Raw genomic sequence first — 23,213 nt, forward strand, 5'->3', positions numbered from 1 at the left:
CAATGTACATATATATGTGTATATACATACATATATACACTCACGATAAACGTCTACACAATATACATATTTCACAATAGTTTCAACAGCATGAGCTCCAGCGAACGTATACACACAATAAAATCTGTAACGCTATCTGACAGTTTTCATGTCATAATGAACGGGAAGTGAACGCCATTTTGTGTAACCGACAATCGGAAAAGTTGAGCGACATGACACGTAATGCATACTTAAAAGCCCGTTTTTGTTATCATACTATATGTAATATATGTTTAGAGATGCTTTAATGTTGTATTTTATTGTTTTCAGGCAGGGTATGAGAGACTCTGATAGGAACATGGTGAATTTGGACGGTGGGAAAACGTCTGCAGACCAAGACAACGGTAAATAAAAATGATCATATTCATATGTATATAGGTTTTATGTGCTGTATTTCGGTTTGTATTGTGTGGATGTTAGTAACGTTTGATTGAACACAGTGTGCGAACGATGTTGGAATCAATTTGAGAAAACTGATCTCGCCATTAGGCACAGAACGAGCTTTGAAACGAATACGTGCCGTTTCGGTGTACAGTGTGGTTCAAAAGTGCGAAAATAACGCACCGGTCCTATCTTGTGTCAGTCTCGAATATAAAGAGGAAATTTTGTTTATTTATTTTCGTTGAATTTTGTGGGTTTGCTTTGATGCCGTGTAAAATGGATTTATGATATTTAAATTATTTACGTGGGTTTGGTTTCATCAGTAAAAATTACATACTTTGTTATGTATGAATTTTATTCGGTGTTGAGTATAGTACATATTTTCGTTAGTTTGTTATTTGTATATGAAATATGTATGGTTATTTATTTATGGCTTAAAATATGATTTATGAAAGTATGGATATACATATTTGTATATTTATTTATATGTTTACTACAATAAAGCTATAGTTGCATTACAGATATAATCCAGGGCATCACTATGGCTAGGATATATACACGAAAACACAATTAAATATCCAAAAGTACAAATAAAATATTAAATATATATTAATGGTTACTGTAATTCCATTTTCACTTCCGGTTCGAACAATGTGAGATCATTATTGCACATTTGCTTCGTGTTGATGTACGTATGTACATTATATACAACACATATGAGCCGTTATGTTTGAAAGTAGCGGAAATTCAATTTTCAGTTTCAAAAACACTGCAGATGGTTTTAATTTGATCATTTTATTACGGTGCATATCAAAATATAGACTGCATGTTTAGTAACGCAATTACTATACGTATGTACGTATGTTTATGTACAGTGTTGCATCGGGAGCTCAATATCTTAATCAAATTATTCCAGGAGAACGTACACATCTTAAGTTGGTTAATATATACGTAGGTATGATATAAGTCTTTGGCAGATTGAGCTGATTTGATTTTCCCAGACGCTTCTGAAGCATTGTACCAACTTGTACTAGTAATCTGTCAGGTTTTATTTTGACATCCTTACATCTTGTCCCAGTTTGCTTAACTGAGATCTCAATATTTTTAGTATTTTATGTGAGATTTCTAGTATTTAATTGTTACTCCTCTGAAAAAATCATATTTCCGCTGATTAGACAGACACTCTTTAGGACCTTAATATATACATAGTCTTTAGATCCAATAAACATAAACTTGAATTTTTGTTTGATCGATATGCAAATCTTTTTCAATTTTTCACCAAATTTGATTGTAGGACTGAAAGACTACAAAATTTTCTGAAAAAGTTCAATTTTTAGTTAAATTTCAATTAAACTTTTTTCAACTATTTCCTGCCCAAGCAATGCTGGGTTATGGTGTTAATGAAACGAGCCATTATATTTGAAAGTGGCAAAGTTCAATTTTTTAGTTCTTAAAACCCTATTTCTGTTTGACTTAATTTAAAAATTGTTATCATTTTGATATTCGGACATTCGATATGTCCAGAATCTCAGAAAACAGACTGAACGTATTACATGTTTTTCAAGATATTTCTCGAATATATGTATGTCATCATAGAGTAATATATGTCATTTTCAATTATAACGGCTCATATTTATTTATTTATTTATTTTATTTTACATATATACCAGGAAGGCCTTACAGGTAAATCCCAATGCGCCTTCCTGGCCAATTACAAATACAAATGCAGCATTTTTTTTATTATAAGTCGTTGAATTGCGAGACACTGAAAAAACTCGCAAATTAACGAGACATCTATGAATTGTACATACATTTTTATTGTACATCCATCAAATTTCAAATAGTGGTGACATAGTAGGTAGGAAGGATTTTTAGCCAATTTTTTTTCCGGGAACCGTTTCAACAATGAAATCAGAGAAAATTGGCAAACTCTGATAGGAAACGATCAACCTGGAGTCACAAATCCAGGTCTGACCAACAGCATACTCTGAAAAATTCATTTTCATTCAGGGATAGAACCCGGCACCTTCTTGACGGTAAGCAGAAGCTTAACGTCCGAGCTATGCTGCTGGCTAATGTATGTATTTACATACATATGACGATAGAAAGTCTTTCGCGATAAAAAAAATATAGTTGAATTTTGCGTTAAACCCAAGCTAAATTCATTGACACAAAGTAATGCACTGATAGAAATATTACATACCAGCAAAGAGGTCATGGTTTAAAGCCCGGGCTAAATACACTGCTGGCGAGATTTTGCGGTTATTAAATTACAGATCGACCGTCTTCTTTTAGAATTTTCCGATTTTTCTGGATTTTTGTTGTGACGGATACAATAAATCGTTATCCTCTCCGTCAGTTTCTCCCAAATTTGAGTTATTAGCATCTAGAATTTGTCAAATCTTATAAAAATTCTAAATACCTACATAATGTATTTCTTACAAATTTTCTGTATATCAAAAAATTTGCTGATTGTCCATTAGATATATCCATTGTATTCTATCTACATACTTTAATGTTTGAAAAATTGTTAGTACTTATGTACAAAAATAATCTAACCATATGTATCGCTTTGGTGCAATTCCTGTCATGTCAAATATAATTTACACATTTGTTTGATAAAAATAAAATCGCATAAAATAATTATATTAAAAAACAAAAAGGAGAGCATAATTTTAGAATACCTTGCTTTAGAGTTTGCTGTGTAACTATTACGTGTTGGAGGTATAGATGTGTTCCTCCACCTTTTTGGTTAAACTTTACTAATACATATACCAATATCATGACGCATATTGTTTCTATGACGTAGCACATTATTTCTTTTCGCCCTTCGTATGACGTCAATGAGTCTTATATTTTTACGCATGAGTCTTATAATTGAAAATGAATATCACGACATGTAAATATAAAGACGTTTATATATAATGCGGTTGACCATCTCTGTCATAAAATAACAAAAGAGTATAGAGCCATCTTTTATCCAGACTGCCACTGGCCTTTTCAACGTACCCACGAGAAAAGCCATCGTAGCACACGTCAACGTTCCCTTTTTTTTTACACATTCATTTGTCAAGAATAAAAATGTTGAAAAACGAGCTTCAGAAACTGGCTGCAGTGGCTCCGCAAGCAATCTGTATTATACTTTTTAGATTAGGTTGGGAACCATTCTGAATGTTTACGCGTTTGTATGGTATTATGAGTAGTCAAATATGGCGAAGTGAACTTTGTCATATGTGCAAATTGCCCATTTGAAAGGCGGGTAGTGCGGCTTGAGTTTTGCAAATTCCTCGTTCGAAACGTTTATTAAATTTGTAATGTGCAAACAGTTTGACAATTAACCGACTTTGTACTTAAATATTAAAACACATTTATGCTCTTTACGCAAATGGGCTGACGCGTTACTTCAACACCGACTATGCCAGGGGCGTGCGGATTGAAAAACAATGGTAACCATTGGAGTAATATATTTGCTTTTCATTTGAGAATAAAAAGTAGTGGATGCTAAAAGTTTTTGACTTCAGTGCTGCTTTTTTAATAATTGTTATTTGAGTTTTTTGTATATGTAGGCATGTACTGGTTCAAATTGTAAATTTGAAATCAGAGTTTCCCGATTTTCAACTCGACAATAATTCTGAAACGGTTCCATACGTATTTTTAATAATTTTAAATCCAACCTATCAAAAAAGTAGTAACTATAATACTTTCGATTCTTTTCGTTTTAAGAGGCAATGTAAAAGTTATCCCAAGGCAATTTAATAACTACATGGCAAATATTTTGCATGCATATGTATGTGTGGTGTCCCGACAATTGGGAGCAAGAAAACTATGCTGAAAATAACGCGAAATATAAAAGTAAATAAAGACATATTCCCATGTATATTATTTAATAATATTTGTGATGAAACTGAAAAGACCATTTTAATCGTCGATTAAAAAAATAATGAGTTTTTTTTCGATTAACCTAATATTAACGCTGTTAATCTTATATATAAAACTGAAATGGCGCCTTTAATTCGTTTCTGATTGGCTGTTGTCAAAGTCGTTTCTGATTGGCTGGATTGGTCTAAGACGTTTGTGAGTGGTCGTTTGTTAAATAATATTAATTGCTTTCGATTTAAATAAATAGTTTTTATTTAATTTTCATTTACCGATCGAAGCCAGGTAGCACCACTAGTATATAATAATTATTTAAAAAAAATGTTTGCATATAAAATATGCTAGAGTTCAAACCCCGCTTACGAAATTTAAAAACCCGTTTTCGAATTTCGAAAATTTAGCAGAAAACAAAACCGACAGCCCTATTTAATGTATAATATTTCGATGAGGAGTCCTGTAAAATCAAATAAAATAAAAAATTCACTATTTTTAGCTTTAGTTTTGTACTGCGCGTTATTGTCGATGCGTATTTGTCTGCGCGTTATTATTGGAGCTGTACTGCGCGCTGTAGTCTTATGCACACTTTTCTGCGCCTGATTGTCGACATATAATTGTCTTGTGTGCAATTTTCGGGGTGCCGTATGTGTTGAAATGATAAAATCTAAGTATTCATAGAAAAAAATAGTTTGCGGCGCATAATTTGGAGCTTTAAAATAAAATTAATGGTTTTGGAAATACTTACTTATGTGTAAAGTGAGCTCCTAATGTTAAGAAATGAATTTTAGTTTTCGATTGAAATATTGGAATATACTAAAGTGTGACTCACGTGCGGTTCAGAAGTTACGACACGCTTCGAATACTAAAAAAGTTTGCACGCCCCTGAACTTAGCCATTATATCATTTAACCGTGCACCATGTGTTCATCAGTCGAAAAGTTCTTGTGCTATCCTACGCACCCTTTAAATTCTTGCAATCCAGATCAATTATATTAAGAAAAATTGTGTTAGAAAATGATTAAATTTGTTTTAAAGTTTGTATCGCAATACTTATTTTTTATTTCCAAGATAATGGCTGTTGTTAATAGAAGTCGTCAAATGAAAGTTCTCGAATACACCCTCGTTTCGTAGAAATTACCCTGTACTTTATTCGGATTGTTCGCTAGATTTGAAGCTGTTAATTTCCGCGAAACTTTTTGAATTTGCCCCTTTAGCGCAGGAAATCCTATAGGCGTTTGTGTATTTGAAACGTTTCATACAAAAATTGAAATCATGCAAAATAAACATACATAGATATATGGATCGGTCGTTTTGAAGAAAGGTCGAGAAAGATAAACACTCGCTTTGTATGAAAAAGTTTATACAAAAGTACTACCGGGGAAAAAGTGCTTACATTAAAGAATTGCGACATTTTAATATATAACATTGCTTTGCTTAATGTCAAAGGGCCTAAAATTATCTCGATCAAACTTTTGTCAAAAAGGAAAGGTCACAATTTCCGTAATAGAATCTTGATTTCTTTATAAGCGATTTCTTATACTTCTATGTATCCACGTTTTCCCTTCACAGCTTCCTTTTGTCTGGATAGAATTATTCTAAAGGTTATATATTACAATACGAGTGTCGTTGGCTACCTGGTGAATTTACATGAGATTTCGTCACATCTTATAAAATTACATCCCTACTGAAAAGCATCTCAAATGATTTTACATAATTGCTTATAAATATATTAAAAGTACATGTCATTTGGCAAAGGACTCGTTTCCTTTCATTTAAAATGAAATTAGTGAATGAATAGAAAGATAAACCTACATAAATACCTGTGGAAATATGATTTTCCTATTCACCAAATTTCACTTTGACGTTAATTTGAATTTAAGTTTTGAACTCATTTCGAAACGCGAACTTTCCGATACGATTTCATTTAGCAATAAACTGAAATACATACACGTTTTGTGGAAACGTTTCGCGGAAGAGAGGTGCTCGTAAACGTCCATTGTGCATTTTATCGCTTACAAATTGAATATAACATTATCCAAGAGCGGAAAATCCGCGACCGGAAAATTCGACAAAAATCCGTTGAAAAAGTTCACGTACAAATAAACTGAATGGCCATAACGTCTTCACATATACGCACGTATAATATAAAGAGCCTCTATACATATAAATAAGTATTATAAATCAAAAACCAACAAAGATATAAGTAAGTGGGTATATTTTATGTGAAATGTTATTGTATATTATTTTTTCTATATTTATGCGATATATTATATATCTACGTCGTCCATTACTCATCCCAGTCTGCTCTTCAAGACCCTCAAATGAGACCAATCCCTTCTCTGAAGGCTAAAGTCTATTCGAGAGTTGACGATTGTATGATAAGCATCGTTCGATTTTGTATGATTATTCGTTTTTTTAACTCTTTAAAACATAGTATAGAGCCAGTTGATTATTCTATGCGTCGCATTAAAATTATATCCCGTTACGCAAGAATTTATGGCCGTAAAACGCCAGCCTCGTTTTTGGGATTGGATTAAGTTATAGTTTTTATTCGACGCACCAATTAAAAAAATGACTACTTCCAAATTGTTCCAGGTGGTTTATCGAAAGAAATTAATTATTTAATCAAGACACCTAGCGTCCGAATTAATTAAATGAATTAAATTTTTGTTTTTGATTTTTAAATGCTTTTTATTATTACTAAATTATGTTCACAATACATTTTGTATCTATTTTAATAGCTATTGATCTACTGATCATTTTCTATTTTGCAATTTTAATTTAATTTTGTTAGTAATCATAGTATTATGTTATTCTAATGTTATGTAATAATGTAAAGCATAATAGGAAAAAGAGTTCAAAAACCTATTAATTAACTTATTATATATTTTCAATCACATATCAATTCCCTTTCAAAATCGCCCGTTGATTATCAACGGCCTAAATAATAATATATTTTTTTTATTATTTATTAGTAACCAGGAGTACGCATTTATTTATGCACTTGACAAAAACAGTGAGCACTCTTTAAAAAACCGCGCATTTAAACGGTGTATCATCTGTACGAACAATCAGTGTGACGGAATAAGCATTTTATAAATATTTGATTTTTAAATGCTTTTTTTTCTTTCACAATTTATATCACGTCTATTCTAATAGCTACTATTTATGTTTCTTGTTGGAATGAATATAATAGTATAACTTATGTAAGTTGTGACTCCAAATCAATCCTATTATAGTATCTATAAATTTATATATGTACCATTGATGTCGTTTATATATAATTCATAGTTTAATACCATAGATGTCGCTCGGGGGAAACCCGTAATGGCATCATGGAAAAATATTAATTAAAAAAAATTACAAATATATACTACATATGTACATACAATCATACTTATACATATGTAGATACATAAGTATGTATATCAGAACTTACACAATTTAGTTGATTATGAATTTTATTATTTTTTTCATATTCTTATAAAGGCGTTTGTTGAATTTTCCTATTTTTTTGACAATACAATCTGCAAAAGTTTTAACTTTAATTTCAAATCACTTATTAGCTATTTTCCAAAACCAACCATTAAAATATCAACGTGCAAAACATTTGTTGAAAATATTATAAAATCTAAATGAACATACAATTCAACTAAAATTTAACTAAATATATTCAAAACGCTGAACATCAACTTTAACGATTAGGTCTTGTGGAGTTATTATATTAGGACTCTAATGACGCAATATATTATATAATATTCTTTAGTCTTCTCAAGCAGCAATTTTGGCCAAGGATATCTGCCATTATATAACATAAACGTTAGCACATCGAGCCGGTCGATACGTATCGTAATATTTTCGGATAATTGGGTCCAATTTGTTATGCAGACTTTGCAATTAACACGCGACATTAGTTTAAGAGACGCACACATGTATATACATACATATGTACATACATTGTCTCATTAATATTTCTATTCGACCGAATAAACTACAATGGTTTCCCTTCGTCTGGGACGAATATAGAGCTCGGATACGACATGGGGTCGCCGCGGGACGAAGGGTAGTTTTGGATTAGAGCGATTACAATTTCTTGCCTTAATAGACATGGAACCCTCGGAGCGAACGGGTTAATGTCGATGGAAGAAATTTCGCAACAGTCTAATAGGCGAAACGCCGGATTGGAAAGGAAAATTGTTTGGGGTGGGCGAAGGGGGTTAAACCACCCGATCGAGAGCGACTTAAAATCACTGATGGTGCATCGATGCCATCCTCGGGATGCAAATTGAACTGTAATTGAATTGAATATTCGGCAACTTTCAATGTCTGGGTATCAACTGATTGGATTTTCTATACGGAGCAAATATTGATCACATATCTTTAACTAAGGGTGACCATATTTCCAGGACGGTACGCTCCACGAAAAAAAACTCAAAAGAGTTTGCTAATTTTTTGATTTCATTATTGAAACGGTTCAACCAAAATCGGCAACCCATTCTGTCTCTCACAAATTCGAGCTTATAGCATCTCAAATTTGCATTTTAAATATGCTATGTATTTCTCGAAATATTAGTGTTATCGAATTTGTCCTTATATGTATGTACATATGTAGGTCTCTATGATACTTTAACGTGGGAACATGAGAGAGAGTATCCACTGTCTAAGTGCATTCGTGGGTGAACAATAGAGACCCCGGATAGGCTAATTAGGCTCACAAGGAAAGGTTGTTTAACACCAAAATGCCGCGAACAAAAACAAGCGTATCACACAAATGACAGGATTCGACTGCGACTACTTTTGGATAATAAACTTAGCCCATGTAAGGACTCCACAGTGTAACGTCATATATATCTACCTGCTTTGGGACCCCAACATTAATGAAATTTGTGAAAGTTTAAATTTTAGATTTCTGGCCAGCTTTTGAGGCCAAATACCACTCTGTGTGACTAATTATAAAAGGAGCAGATAAAAGTTGGTTGTTTTTGCAGTCAATCTGCAGTATTGCACCAAAGTTGTTCGAAAAATGTATATATATATATTTTTAATTTTGACTAAATTATCATACTTACAAATGTACTTATGTATATCAAAGTTACGGTAGAACACCCACGCAATAATTGCGATATTGAATCTGTAACCCTAGCTGAGGTAGATGACGCAAATTATACTAACATGCAAAGGAAAATTTGAATCAAATATTATATATAGGTAGAGTCGTTTTTCGCTAATTTGGAATCAATTAAGATTTAATTGAATTTGACCCGCCGTAGTTTTATGTAATATAATTTGTTATCATTATAAATAAATTGAATTCGTTCGGCCAATCGGTCCGGTGTTGGATTAAAACAATTAAGACCGGTTTTCAAACGGTGTTTTTATCGTCAATTTACTTTTTGGCCATGAGCGCACACAGCGCGGCCATCAATTCCGCTTTTCAACGTTTCGAGCAAACGTTTGCATAACATTTTTCACGATCACGTTTTAAAAAAACGGTCTTTTTTGCCACCAACGTTCGTTGTGAACATTCGCAGCTACAGACTAGGGCGATAGTGAGCTTTAAACCTGACACAAAGCGATTATAATAATTTTTAAATTTTTATATTACATGACGGTAAATACAAATATAAATATTTTTTTGCAGAAGTAATATCTCGCACGTACATAAATTCAATAGGAAAAAAATTATTTCATATTTTCATTGAAAAATTTACATTTATCGTCTCTTCTCGTAAAATATTTTCATGATTTCCTCGCCCACATTTGACATTTAAACGATATCTGTATTTATGTTTTATAATATAATTTTAATTCATGAATTACTCACGCTCATGTTGATAAAACGTAATATATATATATATATATATATATATATATATATATATATATATATATATATATATATATATATATATATATATATATATATATGTGACGCCAACTGACAGTTTGTAGTAGAGCCGCTGGCCGGACGGCCACCGGTAGGTGCGTACGCGCACGTGTGTATACTTAATGTACAATAAACGTACATTGATGGACCAACATCGTCTTTGATTATCTCTCCCGCAATTCTACATATAAAATAATATTACGAAATACAAAAACCTTGTAAACATAGAATGAATTCAAGACGATAAACGATATATAATAATAATAATTATTATTTTTAGTTGTTTGTGTATATATATGTTTTGTTTTTGTTATGTCTAATTTATTATTTTGTTTCTTGTCTTTTCTGTTATATTTTTGACCATTGTGGTGCATTAGGAATTCCTGTAATGCTACAACGGTCCAAACTTTAAATAAATAAATAAATAAATATATATATATATATATATATATATATATATATATATATATATATTCTCTATTCAAGCTTTTCCTCCCGTATTAATGTGCGCGCGCAGAATACGGGAGGAAAAGCCTGTTCCTCTTGTTCCTGTTGTATCCTGCTCGCGCAAATTAACTGAGAATGTACCGTTTACCATGCACCCTTTTTTTATCTTTCGACTTTTCGATCTTTGCCTTCCAATATTTGCGTTTTCGGGCGTTTCACATTTGGGCCCGTGAGGTAGACCCCTAATATTGTTATGTTTTTTATTGACCATCTTTTTTATGAAATTTGTGCGCATTTGGGAACATTTTCAAATCATGTGACAATTATGATTATACTACGGATACTCATCAGGGCAAAATTCTTTTGCTATTGTATCTTTATAGAAACACCTTTTTTACAAGTTATTTTTGCTGTACATAATTTTGTTGTAAACAGATAAATAACAGTACTACGAAGATACTACTTATATATATTTTTTTCATATTTTACTTAATATGGAAAAAAAAACGAAAATTGGCTTTATATTCTGAATCACGTTTTCTTTCATTTTCAATTTTCTTCTCGCGTTCTTGCGGATCCGATCTACCGCATTATAGGAAAATTGACTGTGGTTTAAAATAATGAAAATTATATTACATACATACATATATGTAAATTTAATGCTCATCATTATACACACATATTTGTTATGCTAATTCTGTTTACAACGTAAACATATCTGAAAGTCTTTCCGGCTTTGCGTTTGACTAATTGTAAAAATCAATGACTCGTCTGAAACATTATATACGTTTGAGCGATCCAAAAAAAAATTTTTTTTCTGTTCATACGTACGTATACAAGATATAAATAAAATGTGAGAGCCGGAAATTGTGAATCCTCTGAAGTGTTAACCTATTGCCTACCGCCAGAGCATGAGCGACTCGTAGTGAACGGCAAAAAATATCATAAAAGCGTTGATGGGTTAATGCGGAACTTTGACTAGTGGTGAATTAATTTAAATTTGAACAATGGAAAGTTTATAAAGTTCAACCCCTGTACGAGCACGTCCATACGCAGAGAGGGTATTAAGATTTCTATGAATTTATAATCCCATTGTATTCCGCTCTAATGGATAATTTATTATGTAATATGAATTTATTTATTTATGAATTCTTACGGTCGAGATGATTCTCGCACACATACACATATCTCGCAATTGGAGCGATGTAGACTTCATGACACAATAATTACCCGATCGTTATAGCAGCTCGTGCCAGTGTAAAGCTATAGTATGTATGTACATATATATGTGTATATTTTATAATGCCTACAATAATCCATATCATTATTAAATCTTCTCTACTATACAACGAACGGGTTTGTTATTGCGACATTGATTGATAACGTGCGTTTAATATCGCGAGAGAATTTTATCGTAGTATTGAGCTTGTTTTATAAATTGTCTTAGGTTACATTTCCGGTATATGAAAAGGTGAATGATTTACAGTAAAAGAAACATTGCATATTTTTTTTAATAAAGAAAGTATCCGGCTCCATTTCACAGTTCGTATATGATACATATATATGTAGTTTGAAGTTAAGTCTAATAATATAAATTTAATTTTAAATAAATAAATTACATTATACATACCTGTCAAGTCACTGTAGTATTGATTTTTTTTAAATATAATATGTTAATCGATTATGTAAATTTATTTTATTTCAAATCCAATATATGTAAATAGTATCTATGTATACATTGATCATATTATGGATGTAAAATAGTAAATTTTTTCAACTGTTTTATCGATTCTTCTCCTATTGCGTACTATATATTTGCAAACTTTTAAGGTTCAAGTTCTTGGACAAGTTTTAATGCCACAATTGCAACTTTACCCGGGAGATTTCTATGGACCTAACAGGGTGTTGGCCAATATGTTTCAGCCTTTGTTATTTATATTATAATATAACTTAAATGAAGTCTGCTTACTGTAAGGCATTAGTAATATTTATTTTTGGATTAATTAAACACTACATCACTGCATTTGTATACCTTACAAAAATATGTTCAGCATTTATCTAATTTTTTTCGAGATAAATCCGTTTATTGGATATTGTGTATTACCGGATATTGTATGAAAATTATGAATTTTTTATTGTTCGTTCTTTTGATACGACGCAAGCTTTCCATTTGGTCCGTCGGGGGAAATTAAAATTTTAAAATTAGCATTTTTAGCCTAGCGTATATTAAATAGCCGGAACAAAATATCATATGCGTCATGTTTTACATTAAAATAGGTCATTTTGGTCTTCTTATATTTCATAAAATTTACAATATTTTTAAGCATTTCTTGTGCTTATGACAATAATATTAAAATTGACTATGATATTGATGATGATAATATTAAAAATTGACAACATATCGATCGACGCAACGATACTGCAATAGGCGACCATTAAATTTGTTTTTAGTAGTAAAAAAATATAAATTTTTATTTTAATAGTAAAACTTTTCTTAAAAAATCAGCAATAAATATCAGTGTTTAGAGTTTAATGCTTTCGATTGTGTTGTCACGAGTTCTATTCCTGGCTTCGTTGCTGCCAGACCTTGGATATGTAACTCCAAGGTCGATCGTTTCCTTTCAGAGTTTGCCAATTGATCTGATTCCATTGGAATCGTTTCCAACAAATTGGCAATCCTGTCCCATTTCTCCCAAAATTTGAATTTACATCATCTCACAATTTGTTGATATTTAAAAATGCTCCAAAAATTTGCCCATGGATGTCTCTATGATGATTTTAATGCTTGATGATCGATGTTTGCAATTGTTCTTGAATAATACTTATGTACAGTGGTGACAATATATGTCGTTTTAGAAAAAAAATTGTATATACCTGTATTAAATAAAATAACTAAAAGCCTACTTTTTCCAATTTTTCCGTTGAGATGGATCAATTGGTGGGAGGCACACAATTTTTTATTTGTCGATTTACTTGATAAGACGCAAGTTAGGTTCTTCGAGGAAAATTCGCATTTCAAATAATGTATTTACATCCATAGTGATTCGGTGATTATTCCGCAAAAAGAAATCTTGCGCAAGTCACTAAAATCTCGATCGCGGAACATCTGGCACCCAAAAACTCCATCAATTGAAAGCTATCCACGCGAAATATTGTACTAACGAGAACTCGAGTGCCAAATATTCCACGATCGAGATTTAAGCCACTTGTGGGAGATCGCTTTTTGCAGAATAATTCGTTTACTATATAAATATAGTACATATATTTTTATTCGTTACTATTAATTCGTATGCAGTTGGTAAAACTCACTATAATAGTTCAATTTATTCGGTGAAAAAATGTAGTTACAGCTATTATGCACCATGAAATTAACCTCGCACAGAAGGAATAATTAAATTTTCTCATTACTTATAACTTTCCAATGTACATAGATAATATTAAAAGTTCGCTCTTGGGAAACTATGCAGCACGACTTACGGCGTTCGACCCGAGTTGAAGTGGCATCTCTTGGAGTACCATAATGGCCCGAAGTTTGTGCACTTCTCTCTCGCGCTGCACAAAATTTGAATAATAGAAATCGAGTCACTCAACTACTGCAAATGATTCCCAAAATGGCGGCTCGCAATGACAAAATGGTCGCCTTCCCTCCCCTCCCCTTTCCCACGCGATCACTTCTTAATTGGCGCCTCTTCGGTGTCACCGTGACGTCTCACCGATTCGGCTCGTCGTGACGTGACACCTCATTAGCACAACCCTGGATCAAGAGAGGCGCCTATCGCGCTCTCTCCATCGATTCGTTAAAATTATATGTATATTTCATATCCGAGTTAATCTTGAGTAGTGCGCGTCCCTGATCGCATTGAAATTTCACCCCAATAGAGTCACCGAGCTATCGTTCAAATATTGATGGTCATTATGTGTGTGTGCTTTTGAAGTACTTGTGCTGAAGTGCTGATTGCCATACGATTGACAGTTTTCTAATGAACGAGACATCATCCGGGCGTCAATCTCGGCAGCTGGCCTGAAATTGATGATAAGATTACGTCTCCTAATCTCGAACTGTTGAATGTTTCAAATATAATAATGTTACAATCATCAATGTTATGAAATCTTATAATAAAAAAATATGTATGTATAACATAGTACCTACATATTTTATTTTATTTAAATAGATATATGCTAAGGAAGGCCTAACAGGTAAACCCCAATGCGCCTTCCTAGACAGCTAATTACAAACATTACATAAATTGCTGTATTTCTAATTAATGAATTAATCCATAGAGACATCTATGGATTTAGACTTGTACATAAATTTTTACATATTGTACATAAATCAAATTCAGATATTAGTGACATAGCGTTTTGCCAATTGTGATGGAGGAACCGTTTCAACAATGAAATCAGATAAATTGGCAAACTCTGATAGGAAACGATCGACTTGGAGTCACAAATATCCAAGTCTGACCAGCAGCATTAAAGATTAGCACGGGATCGAAACCGGTAACCTCTCGGTGCTATACATAAATGCAACCACCGAGCAATATATTTACAGACTGTTTTTATGTACTGATGTTTCAGTATACCGATTCCTTTCTACAATCATTCGTTGATATATCAACGTGCAAAACACTAATTGATAACGTTTCATCACAGTCGTTGCACATTTTGATCATAAAGCAGCAAACCTTGAAATTGAAACCTTGTCCAAAATAAAAACAATAAAAAGTTCACTTGTATAGACGATTGCCATAGACATATACCATCGGTCTTCAAACGTCCAAAGTCAAGCGCATTTTGAACATCGTCGTCGAAATTGCGGACAAATCTCGCGAGACATCTCGACTCAATCTAAATTCATACGCCAATTTAACCCTTTAATACACCAGCGCTAAAGCATATCAAACATTCGGGTGCATTCAACGCAGTGCATATTCAAACCACTCGATAAAATTACGTTTAGTTTCATAGCACAAATTGAATTGTTCGTGCATATACAGTTGTGCCTTTTTGTTCTCTGAATTTAATTTTCAAATGTCGTTTTATCGCCGGGAGCGCAATAAGCTTTTATGGTGGTCAATGGGTTATTTGACGGTCGTCTACCTGTTCCTCTTTTTTATATTTATTTTTTCGGGTAATTTAAACTGTTCTCGTCACTCTTTTGACCCTATCGCTCGGTGGGTTTTAATTAAATGGTCCCGTCAAAGCATCCAATGTTTAAGTGCGCTCTTTGTGGATCGCCATTATAATATTGTAAATTAATTAAATTTGACATTTATACGTGGATTAAAGTGTATTTATTTAAAATACAAAAGCCGAAGAATTTTCTTTTTATACATGAGAGCGTTCATTATACATTTTACGTTGATAATGAGCATGAAATTAAATGAAGCGAAATTTTGGTTAGAACATTAATTTATACAGAATATTTCAAGCATTGTAAGAACTAATTATGTATATAAGTAACATTTATGGGTATAAAATAATTTTAAATTTAAATAACTTTATCTTTACGTCGTCTTTTTTATATACAGCTTTCATTAATGACAAGAAACCAATTTGAATTTAAATTTGTGACTCACTCTAACCATGTTCTTTTTATATGTTGTTTATATATAACAAAGAGAACCTTCTTTTTGGGTGTGAAAATTTTTTGATGTATTTTGCAGGGTCGGAAAATTTCTATCGTAATTTATTTTCCTTGATGAAGAGTTACTTTGAAATTTTCGTAACAAATACAGCTTGCTAACAAGTTTTGAAGACTAAGTTTCTATTCTTTTAAACGTGAGACAGTTAAAATAGGTACATATATTGTCCTCAAGGCTATGAGGACAAAGTTGTGAAAAATCTGATATTTTTTTATAAAAATTTTTCTGCTTAGTATAAAAGCAGAAAAATATATCTACACGTAAAACTTTATTTAGTTTTATTTTTACCAAGGTGTAATTACGGGATTGCCTCAAGGTGACACCTACGGCCAACTTTGTATGTACATATTTACTATATATAAATTTATAATATTATTATAAATTTCAATTTATGATCGTAAAAATCAACAATCCGCAATAAAAAATTAAATGGGTGGCTGTTGAACGTACTTTAAATGATACCTATCGTTTTGATGTCAAAAGGACATCGGAAAATCGTACTATTACACAGTTTTATGGAATTTTGACAGTATCGAGTAATGGAATTTCCTTCTTGAAAAGCATCAAACGCGAACATTGAAATCTACAATGTGTCACGTCGAATTAGTGACGCGCGAACGGCGTTAACCCTTTAGAGCCGAACGTACTACGTACGTACGGTGTTTTTGCATCGATATTGAATTACGTCCGCTTCCCGCTTCAAAGGGTTAGATCGTCCGAGTCGTTAATTGGTTTTCGCTTTAATCATGAAATTGCAGCGGGCTATTTAATTTAATACGTACCTAGATGATAGGATAGGTCTTCGAAATCGGAGCTTTAGAGGGTCTTAATCGAATTTATTCTGTTTCGTTCGACAGGGCTGCTGAGGGACCCTCAGGACCAGAGCTACCACGAGGACCTATTGAACCTCAAGTATCTCTTGGGTTTCCCAGAAGAAATCGCTTTGAGGCTCACGGACCAAGAGTATCAGCTATTCTACCAGGTATTTATTTACGGCACTGTAAACACCGTTGAACCAACACCTTTCCCTTGAACACCTCAGCTTAACTCCTTTGTGCTCCGATCCCCGCGTCAACTCGAATTTATCTCGAAGAAATTTTCCACGACTCCTCTTATTCGACCCCTTGCTATGGATTGTGTACGCTTCGGGATCATTTTAATTACGTGTCCGTTGCTTTCAGGTGCCTCCTATAGATTTTCTGAGACAAGTCACGGTCGATCTTGGAGGTGAAGGGGCTCTCGGTGCACCCTGTCCTCCATTGCAGAGAAATTCCGTGAGAAATCTCATCAAAAGGTTCAACGAGGTGAGTTTGCGATGTTCATTTTAATAGATGTGTTGTTTAGTAGTCCCAGGACGTGCGACAGGCTTGTCTAATAAATCCCCATTATTTGGTAAATACGTGTACGCTGTGAAATGGGTTGTTGTGAGACCTTGTTTGTTAACGCGGATTTATTAATTGGATCTTGTTGTTTTCCATTGTGAGGAATCTTATAAATAATATATTTATCAAATTAATAGATATTACTTGATAAATTTCCTACTCAATCGTATCGAACCAAAATGAGTACGCGTTGTATAAAAGTCTCATATCATTATATTCAAGCATATTTTCAATTTAATTTGAAATATTTGAAGTACATATATTAGTGAGCATATTATAAATGAATATCTGAATTTTATTTTTTTTATTTATATTTCGTAATGTAAAATCCTTTTTAACTTATTATGGACGGCCCGAATTTTAGGAAATTTCAGTATATTTTCGCGTAATAAATGAAAGATTCAATTTGAGAATTATGTATATTCTACGTGAAAAATAATTGGTCAATTTCGATATCTGAATATTTGAATTATTGTCGATAGATTCCTTGGAAAAAAGTCAAGCTGTAAACTATATATATTTTTTAATTATTATGTTTGTCGATATTTTGGATAAAGATATGCTGGTATGATATCTATAGATGGAAATTTGAAACTAAGTCTTTTAAATAATTTTTTTTTGTATGAAATTTGGAGAATTTCTAAAATTAATTAATTCACAGCGTATAGTGAATGAGTATGCAACTTCATACACATGTATGAAGTTGCATATTGTACAAAAAGTTGTGTCGCACTGTCCTGATCAATTTGAAAATGTATCTTGATATATTTTTAGAATATCTGACGAATTGCTTTGATCTGTTTGAACGACTTCGTTACAATTGCTCTTCATCGGAACCCGAAGCTAAAAGCTTCGCTTGTCGGTTTAATTTGACCAAACTGTATTGTATATCATAATATAAACGGTTTTGTAATTTTGATATATAAGTTCATCCCCATTTAATGACGATCACCATTTTTTTATTAATCATGTACATATGTACCTACATTTATAGGCAATGAATGCAAAAAACTGATCATTTTGTCAATGTGCATAGTACATACATACATACATACATATATTTCGATCATTTTCTCTTTCATTATAAGCTTACCATTATTTTTCTTACATATTTTATCAACCAATATACGTAAAAATATACAAACGATATTTTCACATACATATACATATAAGAAGATATCCAACATCTTAATACATCTGTATACTATAGTTAGTTGCAGACTTTTTCAGATAAAAAAACAGCGAATAATGACTGTCAATACTGATTAATTTACAATTTCCCGTCGAATAAATCGGTCAAGTTGACGCGTCTGAACAACACTGCCCTACCCTACAACCTTTACGGCGAGACGTCACCCCCCTTATTATCCAGACCTTGTCCTACAAAGGGCGTCGGCTGAATTCACTGCATATTTTAAATATGTATGCCATTTCAATACATAAAATCTCATTCTCAGAACATCTTTTCAAACTATCGAACAAACCTACGTACTAAGACAAACGTACATATTTCCACATCCATTTTAGAACGGCGTCGTATTAACCGTTACCCAGCTAAGTTACAACGACTTGAACATGAGACTTGGAGCACAGCATGGCGTTAAACTACTACCTACCCATTGAGCTGCGAAAACGTATGCCATGCTGTGCTGTTCCGTTTTTGCTTCGCCGAACATTACACGCTCAAAATCTCTCTCCAGACCTCAACCCCTTCACATTCACTTAATTATACCGAAACTCGGTCTGCTGGCGAAAATCGAGTCTTGTAATTCACCACCGTTCGCAATTCGATTCGAACTCTAATAAAATTCGACGGGTTCGTGTACCAAGTGTGATGAAAAAATTCGACTAATACACGCTCTGGGCCAACATGTGACGCACGTTCAGATTGATAGTTGAAATTTTCCCTAACACCCTCTTACAATTTTAGGATAGTCTTAAGTGTTAAGCCTTTGCAAAGCTCTGTCGTAACAAATGGTCGCAGAACAGACGGGCGAATATTAAATTTTGTCTGAACTACAGAAGAAATCTTGGAATCCTCTTGATGTTTTATTACGTTTCGCGCTCAATCTTAAGGTCGACAATTGGCTCAAAAAATTAATAATAACACTTTTCGACAAATGACGACTTTTTTTTGGTTCAGATACGAGATATGGCTTTTCTTATAGATCTTTGCCCAGTAAACACGAATCTGTAAATAAAAAATGTTGATTGGCTCGAGATTCGGAGATATATGTATGTATGTGTTTTTAAATAGCGCGATTTTTCTATATCTTGGTTTTGTTCGGTCGATGTCTCAAAATCTGTCTTTTTCCTGTGCAAAATGAATATTGGAATCTATAGTCGGGTATTATATATTTCATTTGTAGTACTTTTTAGCTTTCAAATCTTTCTAAGTAGTCGTCCAGTTCAAATCAAAAGCCAATAGTACGTATTTTCACTTGGGATTTTTTCCCACTGTTTATACTATTTTATATTGAGTATTTTCTATTGAAGCATGTCTATTAGGATAGTGTTCTGGCCACACTTTTTTTTTGTTTTCGTTTAAAAGGGTTAATTGGAAGTGTGCTGAATTTTAAATCGGTAAAGTTTCGAGCTAAAAACTCGTACTATTGGAGCACGTTTTAGTGGCAGCATGGCGTCTATAGCGGTCTACTGCAGGTAAAGGGTTAGAAAGACTACATTTAAGTCAGATGTGCTTATATCAATTTTCATGGAATGAAAGATTAAGAGCAGTCTTTTCAGTCAGTCTTTCTTTTTCTAACTACATACTTATTTAATTACTTATTTTACTAAAAAAAAACTATAAATAAATTTGATCTTCGGCCACATTAAACACATAGTCAGCAGCATGACTCGGTGGTTGCGTTAATGCACCGAGAGGTCACTAGGTTTGATACCGTGAGCTGACCTCGATTGAAAAGAATTTATTCCGAATATATTCTGTAGTGCTGCTGTTCAGACTTGGACATTTGTGACTCCAAGTCAATCGTTTCCTATCAGAGTTGAATAGGAAAAATTAAAGCCGTTGTTAAAAATATCTGCAATCCCTTTTAGTTAGAATTGTCCCATTGAAAAAGCAATGTAGGTACAATACTCATATGAATGTTCAAGGCTGTCATAATTACATACATATACATAATAGAAAGAAAATTCCGCTCTTTAATACTCATACTATGAATATTTGGCCATCTACGTATAAAATACAAAACCAATCCTCAAAAATACATATTTAGAAAGCTGTCTTGAGTGAGAGCTATCGATCTAAAAACACTACTACGAAAGTGAAATTCACCGTATTTTTTTTTATCACACGTGGAATAGTGAGATAAAATCCAAAGTGAATGTTTGCTCAAACGATTTGTGAAGGAGATGACGACACGCGTCGTCTCCGTCATGATTCATGACCACGTGTCAAGAAAATTACGAAGGCACTCTCTCGTCCCCCGGCCCATTAGGCATTCCAGGGCCGGCGCCAGTTATATATAATTCAACCGCGGCCTAGGGTGGGTGGGCGAGAGCAGAGGAGGGAGGAAGTAGGGTTGAAGTCGGGAGGCCATGGCCACCACACCCCCTATTTAATTATAGGACACAAACATTTTCGAGTTAATTTAATAACATGATGGTTGTGTGTAATCGATACGCATTTGAAGCGTCCTTGCGGTCATGCTGTCAGATATTTCACGGCCACTAATTCGAATTTGCTCCATAGATGAGTTCTGGGTGACAATGGGTAATGTTCTCTTGTACTGGAATCACCCTACAATGTGTCAGATGTTTGTTGTTTGACTTGTGAAGTTGTCATGTTCTTTGTCTTCTACAAATTGCCATATATTGCTTTAAACTTCTTCTCTAACGTCTGCTAGGATATGTACATACATATAAAGCAATATAAGAAAAGTCGTTGATAAAACTTTTAACACCTTCATTAGAAGTTGGTAGTTGGTAAGGATAATTAGCTTTCTTTTACCGTTTGCTGTTTTGTATGTAAATTTGCTACATATATAAAACGATAGTGGGTTGGAGCACGCATTCGTGCACGCAAACGCACTATAAACTGGGGTGACGTTATGTGTTTAGCCTATTATATAATCGAAAGTCGATAAAATTATATTTTTGGAACAATTTTTCATACATTTTAAGTATATACTTCTTTTAATGAATCGAGTTCCATTGCTATTGCCTAACATGTCATAAAAACGAAGAAATACTTTCTGTCGTAGAGATTTTGCTTATTTTATTTTTCATATGTAACAACTACCAGCAGCATAGCTCAGTGGTTGCGTTAAGGCTAACTACCGAGAGGTCCCCAGCTCCAGCCCTGGTTTGACCTGGATTAAAAATAATTTATTCCGAGTATTTCTGCAGTGATGCTGGCTTTTTTTGATCCAATGGGTTGACTTCGATTGAAAAGAATTTATTTCGAGTATTTCTGCAGTGCTGTTGGTTTCATTTGAGCCAATGAGTTGACCTTGATTGAACATAATATATTGCGAGTATTTCTGCAGTGCTGCTGGTTTCGTTCGATCCCATGGGTTGACCTCGATTTTAAAAAAAAAGTGTTCCGAGTATAATCTATAGTACTGCTGGTCAGACTTGGGTGATTGTGACTCAAAGTCGATTGTTTCCTATCAGAATTTGAAAATTTATCTGACTCCATCAAATTGGCGAAAGCCATCCTACCCACTATTTGAATATGATTTCAACATATATTATATAATGTATAAAATTTATATATGTACAAGTTCACTACCAATGATGTTGCTCAAGGGAGACCCGTTAGGAGTGGTTGCGTTAACTCTAACCACCAAGAAGTCCCGAGTTCAAGCTTTGGTTTGAACTCGATTGAAAAAAATAATTTATTCCGAGTATGAACTGTGGTGCTGCTGGTGAGACTTACCTATAGATATTTGTAAGTCAAAGTCAATCGTTTCCTATGTATCTGATTTAATTTCCAAACGGTTCCTCATCAAATTGGCAAAACAACGTAGCTACTATTTGTCATTACTATTTGGTTGTAATAATTTCAAACATCATTTCTTACATGTACAAGTTTAAAACCATAGGTGCATGTCTTAGGGCAATGACGCCATGGTAAAATATAAATTGAAAAAAGTGCATGCTTATATATTAATTAAAAACCGCAAGCACATACATACATACATATGTATGTATATGCTGGCAATAATCTTAAAATTCAGACAACCTAAGTTTGCGGAAAGAGGAAGCGGATACCGATTTTATTGAAACCATCATAACAATTAAATTAGATAAATGGGCAAACTTTAACGGGAGACGATCGATTAATTTGCTAGCAATAATAGACGTACTGGTAATCACCATGAAAATCGAATACATTTTTCGATCCCGGCCGAGATTTGAACCCACGACCGGTAAGAAATAACTTCACCAGTAAGATTATTAATTACTAGTTTTATGCCCGTTGAAATTTCAACGGGTGGTTTCGGAAACAAATTGATACATGATTAAAAATAAAGTTACACTACGTATAGTAATAATTAATCGGAAGTGGAACTAAAACAGAAATCGGGAATCGGAA

At 33.2% G+C, this 23,213-nt stretch overlaps 1 protein-coding gene across 1 annotated transcript in view; it reads left to right on the top strand.

The window, feature by feature from the left end:
- The first annotated feature begins 315 nt into the window (after positions 1 to 315).
- LOC143921589 (1-phosphatidylinositol 4,5-bisphosphate phosphodiesterase epsilon-1-like) overlaps positions 316 to 23,213 on the top strand; it is a 67,236-nt gene continuing 44,338 nt past the window's right edge. Inside the window, exons 1-3 of the mRNA XM_077444940.1 lie at positions 316 to 383; positions 17,129 to 17,253; positions 17,453 to 17,575. Of these exons, the coding sequence (XP_077301066.1) occupies positions 317 to 383; positions 17,129 to 17,253; positions 17,453 to 17,575 (315 nt within the window). The 5' untranslated portion in view covers position 316. The remainder of the gene's footprint in view (positions 384 to 17,128; positions 17,254 to 17,452; positions 17,576 to 23,213) is intronic.

This window comes from Arctopsyche grandis, chromosome 13 (genome assembly GCF_051622035.1).
Source record: "Arctopsyche grandis isolate Sample6627 chromosome 13, ASM5162203v2, whole genome shotgun sequence".
In the NCBI taxonomy this organism is placed as follows: domain Eukaryota; kingdom Metazoa; phylum Arthropoda; class Insecta; order Trichoptera; family Hydropsychidae; genus Arctopsyche; species Arctopsyche grandis.